This window comes from Zonotrichia leucophrys, chromosome 10 (genome assembly GCF_028769735.1).
Source record: "Zonotrichia leucophrys gambelii isolate GWCS_2022_RI chromosome 10, RI_Zleu_2.0, whole genome shotgun sequence".
In the NCBI taxonomy this organism is placed as follows: domain Eukaryota; kingdom Metazoa; phylum Chordata; class Aves; order Passeriformes; family Passerellidae; genus Zonotrichia; species Zonotrichia leucophrys.
In genome coordinates, this window is record NC_088180.1 from 17,337,338 (window position 1) to 17,343,347 (window position 6,010).

A 6,010-nucleotide genomic window follows, 5' to 3' on the forward strand; every position below is an offset into this window, starting at 1 on the left:
TTATTGTGTACTCTGCTACAGAAAATACACAAAGTCCTCTAGTCCTTTATCATTTCTAATGCTGCTGTTTGCAGTGAACTTTTGCTTTCTGAACCCTGTTTTAAAGCATCAGAACTATTTCTTTATCACCATTAAGATTGCTTGGTTTCTTACCAAAATAACTTTCCTTTCCCTGAAGTTTGAGCATTCTGCTGTTGTCTGAGTTGCCTAAATTCTTTCCTTCAGGTGGAAAAAAATTTGCCAAGAAGAAACCACTGGTGGATAAAGTAACCATTGGTCTGTGTTCTAAGTAATGGATGAAGGATTTAACTAAAAATAAATTAACATTTAGGTGGTGATAAGTATAATAAAAGTATTTTCAACTTACATAAAGGAAACTCAAAATTTTCATGTTTTTTTAATTTCAAACCTAATTTCTTTAAAAGCAGGCTGAGACTATTTTCATGCATTACTTCTGCTGGCTTGCCCTGGATAATTTTAGTGCTTAAGATAAATCCCAGTGTCTAAAAATCCCTACCTGTCTGTCAGCCCATTTCTATAGATACCAACAGAAGCACCTACATTGTTCAAGGTGCTGAGTATTTTGAATTTTACATTCATCAGGTCCCATAACCAAGTCTTGGCTTGAAGGGAAAAAAAAAAAATTTAAGAAAAAGAGGCTTACACAGTTAAGTTGATGATCAAAATATTGATTAGCACAGCTTTGATGTGTTACTGGAATAACTCCAAAGAAGCTGTAGCAGAATGAGGAAAAAGCACAAAGGCAGGCAGATTGTTCAGAGGTTTGGAGTGGTTCCCATGGTGGGGGTTGTTGGCTGCAGTTTTCAGCTTTGGGAAGAGGTACCAAGCAGGAGTGGAGGATGGAGGTTTATATAAAGGTATGTAAAACCATGACTGGCGTGGGAACAATTATTCATTATTTTCCTTGTAACTCAAAGAATGGCAGGCACGCAACAAAGCCATCAGGAAGCAGATCTAAAATAAATAAAATTACTTTGCAGTTTTCCAGCCAACGCCTAATTATATTGTGAAATTTGTTGCCACAGGATGTTTTGGATACTGAAAGTATGAATGGGTTCAAAAAACACTAGACAGATTTACAAAGGGCAAGCTATTCACAGCTATTAAAGACATAGATCTGTGTGCAATCTCTGGGCTAGGAAGGCCCAAAGGCAGCAGTGCTGAAAGCTAGAAGGGTTTATTGGGGCAGGATTTCTCAATGTCTGTTGTTCTGCTCTTTTTCTCTTTCTTTCTTCCTTGGGATTCATTGCTGGGTGCATTCAGATACAAGACTTGATTAAATTTTTTGAGATTATTTTGGATAGAGGGACCAAACCTCAACTTTTCTCAAGGTGTTTGATTTTGAGTAGTTTCCTGGTAAGAATGAGCTTGAAAGAGAATTAATTTGGAAAATTCTGGACAGGAATGCTGAAGTTTGTATTTGTCCTGGTTTAGGGCGAATTTGGGAGAAAGGACAGCCTAGGACAGTATGACATCAGTAAAGCTTTTCCTCTGTGGACAGTGGTTAATTCACATTTTCATCTCTTTCTGTTGGATGAGGGTTTGGCTGCATCCAAAGCCTGAAGGCTTTATCTTTTCATTAGAAGGCAAAGAAAACCCCAATCTTTAACTCTGCCACAGCTATCCTGAAATAACTTTTATAAATCCTCACTCTCTAAGGATACTTCCTAGTCCTGTTACAGCTGAACTTAGAAGTTTCTATCTCATTGTTTGAAAGAAAAGCAAGACTGAGGGGTTCTCCCCCCAAGGATAGAAAAAAAATCCACAAAAAGTTAAATGGAGGAGTTCTGCTGTTCTATAATGCATAAGCATATGTTGCCACCTGGTGGGAATCCTCACATGGGTGAAATCACTTTACACTGGCATCAGTACAATTATGTGCATATAAAAATGTTTTTAGGATTCATCCCTTGATTTCATTGAGTTCATTAAAAAGGTATTAACTTGTGCTTCTCTTGTAATTTTCCCTCTCCCTCTTAGGAAACAGCAAACCCCTGTCATTTTGCAGAGTAAATGATGTCTTAAAATACATTTAAAATGTGATCATTTTATTTTTATGTGTTCCTTTTGTCTTTTCAGGACAGCCCAGAAACTTGCAAGATCTATGCCGAATTAAAATCCGACAGTGTATAGGCCTTCAAAACCTCAAACTGCTTGATGAACTACCCATTGCCAAGGTCATGAAAGACTACTTAAAACACAAATTTGATGATATCTGATATCCATGAAGAGAGGAACTGTGAGCAAGTTTAGTTCTATTCCAGATACTGAAGAGGCTTGTTGCCTTGCACAAAGTATATCCTATGCAAATTCTGATTTTTCTGTGAAGTCAGAAGGCAGGTATACACTTCCTTGGGTTTTTTATACCACATGCTAGAAGGTCTTAATTTTTGGTTTCTTGGTCCAAGTTTACAAGGTCCAAGCTTTCTATACAATATTGCATTTTAAAAATTGCTGTTGGTTTTCTGTTTGTTTTCACATTATGTGTGCAGACTTGCTGTGGAGATGGAAGGCAGCCCCTCGAGGGAAGTGCTTGGTTTGAGTTGGCATGCTGAGCAATGATGCAAGAACATAAAAGTCTGGAAATCAAGGCACCAGTCCTGCAAAAGGATACAGATAGACCTCCAGAACCCTGTTTGTTGGGACCTCTGTCTCTGCCAGGTGTTTGTTTTTGCAGGACAGAGGGAAGAGGGGATAATTGACATGTCCTTGGGTACTGTATGAATATCATTTGGAAATTGAGGAAAAAAATGCAGTTACCCTGCTCGATTTGAGGGTCTGTGGGTCTATACATTGGCTTGTTTTTTTGGGTTTTTGGCATTTTTCTTTTCCTAATTACTGTAATTGGGATGCCCAGAGAATTCAGGCCCTCTTTCCCAACATTCCCTGTTGAATGGGCTGTTTGTAAGTCTGTTTTTACCAGTGACAGTACACTACAGAGAGGCATGGCCTCTGTATTTTTTACATTAACTTAAGAGGAAACAAATTTAGATTTTTTTGAAGCCAATGTGTTCTGTTGCTCATGCAGTGCCTCCTGTGCAATAATCTCTCTGATGTATTTTCCCTTGATGTGTGATTCCCCCACTATTCCTCATTTAGGCTCAGTGCATTATTTGTGAGAGCAGGAGCTGCTGCCTCACTGTAGTGTTGGTATGACATTACAGAAATGATGCAGCAGCTCCTGTTCATTATTACTCCCTGAATTTCATGAATGTATAACCTGCTTTATTTCACTTTCAGTTGAGATTTTATCTACGGGTTCTCAGCCAAATTGTGTCCAAAAAAAAAAAAAAAGGGTAAATTGGCCAAACCCTTTGGTTTTAAAAGCATTGTTGGGGGTGGGGGTTGTTTTGACTGCTCTGAAATTCAGTTTGTTTCAGGTTAGAGAGTGGGAAGTGCACATAAGTTATTAACTAAGAAGACAAGCCCCACTGACATTGAGAGTTCAAATTTTGCAATTAATCTGAAAGCAGAAACTGAGAGGAGTGCTGAAATCTGGCTACTGAACGTGTCTTTCAAACCAGGTATTAAAAGATCTGCTGCAGAGTTTTGTTTCTGATCGTAGCAAAAAATTAATTTCTTGATCAAAAGATTGGGCCAAAATGTGCAGTTGTTTCCCTCTTTATTTTCAAGGCATTACAGACTCAGCATAAGGTTCTTGCCAGTGTTCTCTGCTTTTATTTTGGCATCTGCCTGGCTCCAGAAGAGCCCCTCTGATAGTAGGAGTGCTTTTGTAGCAATTGCACCAACTGAAGTGGGAGATGAAAGGAATGATGATGGCTTTTAGTTTCACACTGTCACTTTCAAAATACTTAATGTTAAAAATAGGAAAAGCAAGGTAAGGCAGGTAAACTCATATTATTTAACTCTGCTAGTTCCTTTTAATATTTGATAACCCTGGACTGCAGCTCCCTGAGAATGAACCTTATCACTGCTAATGGAAGCATGGAGCCATGGCAGGCAAGGAGGATTAGCTGTCCCTGTTGTGGCTGGCATTGCATCAGGTCTGCAGACAATGAGGGATTTTGGAGATTCATGGCTCCCAGGGCTGGCAATGGGCTGTTGAACCTTTTTATCTCCAGCTTGTACTGGTTCAAGCCCAGCTGCTGGAGCAGTGACCAGGAGTTCACATCTCTGCTGTGTGAGTGAGCAAGTCCAGCCTAACACCCTGCACTGGCTTGTAGAGCTTGTGGTGCTTCCTCCTGGTTGTATCTGTGGAGTAGGGACGAGCTGTGAGCTGGAGTGCATGGCTCAAACCTCTTGGCCCCGTGGAGGGAAGATCAGCCATTCCAATCTTTGAGCTCTCCAGTGCTGAGACAGGGCAAACTGGCAGGTTTTAACTCAAATCTTCCGTTTTCTGACATGAAATCAGGAGCTTAAAACTGTTTTCTTTTAAAAAACAACAAACAGAACAGACTTAGTATTGTTCACTACACTTGTAAGTTGGTCTAAACCAATGTCCTTCCCCAATGGATTTTTACAGTAATATTTTCTAAGGTAATCTAGAGTATATTTTAGTTGCAATCTATATTAAGGCAAATTATTTGTTCTGTCTGTTGCTGTGACTGAAGAAAATTATGAAAGACTTTGTTGGTAACAAGAATGCTATTTAATGAAGAAATGTGTAATTCCATTATTTATTGTTTGAGGTTTGTTTTTTGGTTATTTCTTTTAAGTAACTGACATCTAAAAGGGAACACACATATGTTTCAGGCCAGTAAAAAGCCTTTCTTTTCAATTAATTTTCATCCTCTCCTCTCCCCAGGGTGGAGGGAAGCCCTCACCCTTTTTTGCAATGCTAAGCCATCTCTTGTAGCTGGTTTCTCACCTTAATTCTTGCAAAGAACCACAGCACATGTGGGTCTGAACCTACTGATAGTCCTGTGACTATCTCTGGTTATCCATGTGCTCACGTGCAGATAAAGTGGGATTATTCATTGATAATCCTACCCAAATTTCAATAAGGGGGAATTTGGTCGGTTTGTTTTTTTTTTTTTCAATATTGTGCACAAATACTTTGAAGAACAAACTGACTTTTGTTTTTCATTTGGACTAGAATGTGGAAGGAGAAGTGCATAATAGAGACTTGTGATGTAGCCTCGTTCCGTTACCTTAAAATTCACGGTTGAACACTTTTAATAAACCTTAAAAAATTGGCAAACACACCAAAGAATCAATATGAGTAAAAGACTCTGATCATTAACAAACTGCAAACCTCATCCTTTAAAACAAAGCAGAAAGTTTTTGTAAATATTTATGTTTATAAATGTACAGCAGAGTAAGAGTGTTTTTTAGATTATTTAATTACCATATTTCTAAACTATTTACATTATAGACAATACTTGTTAGTTTGAAAAGCTCGAGTGGGTTTGTTTTGTTTTGGGTTTGTTTTCTTTTTTTTTTTTTTTTTTTTAAATTCACTATCACTCATGCTTGGAATAACTCTGGCTTCCTTGGGATAGCGTGGAAAATTCGTTTTTCTGGCTCTGGTTGGCAATCATAGGAGAACACATCTGGACAAACTCTTCAGATAAATACCCAGAGGCAAAAGAAAAGATGTGGCATCTTTACCAGGATGGGCTGGTTTGGAGGAAAAAACCTGTCCACAAGTGCAGCTTCCATGCAATGCTGTGTTACCAATACCATCATGTATTTTGTTCTTCCTTTGCAATGTAAGTTTTTGCTTTGGGTCAATTTGAATTTAAAAAAAAAAAAAGAAAAAAAAAAGAAAAGAAAAAAGTTAAACCTGGTTAAAACCTATTTTTGGTTTATGTTCTGTTTATTTCTAATGTAATGTTTTAATAACATAATACCACTTTACACATTTTCTCTTCATGTTTGTCTGTCTCTTCTGCTCCTGCTCCCTTCTCTGGGGTACATGCTGCTGTAATGCATTTGGGACTCAAAATGCCCCCACAAATGGGAGTTCAGATGTCTCATGAGTTGTAATGTGATTATTTTTTACCAGTAAATATGGACAAAACCCTCA

General features: G+C 38.2%; 1 protein-coding gene across 2 annotated transcripts in view; it reads left to right on the plus strand.

The window, feature by feature from the left end:
- Positions 1–5,799, plus strand: part of ASB7 (ankyrin repeat and SOCS box containing 7) — a 31,231-nt gene extending 25,432 nt beyond the window's left edge. For both annotated transcript variants that reach the window (XM_064722376.1, XM_064722377.1), the window contains one exon: positions 2,101–5,799. In XM_064722376.1, coding sequence (XP_064578446.1) covers positions 2,101–2,240 — 140 coding nt within the window. In that variant the 3' untranslated portion in view covers positions 2,241–5,799. The remainder of the gene's footprint in view (positions 1–2,100) is intronic.
- Positions 5,800–6,010: the final 211 nt, after the last annotated feature.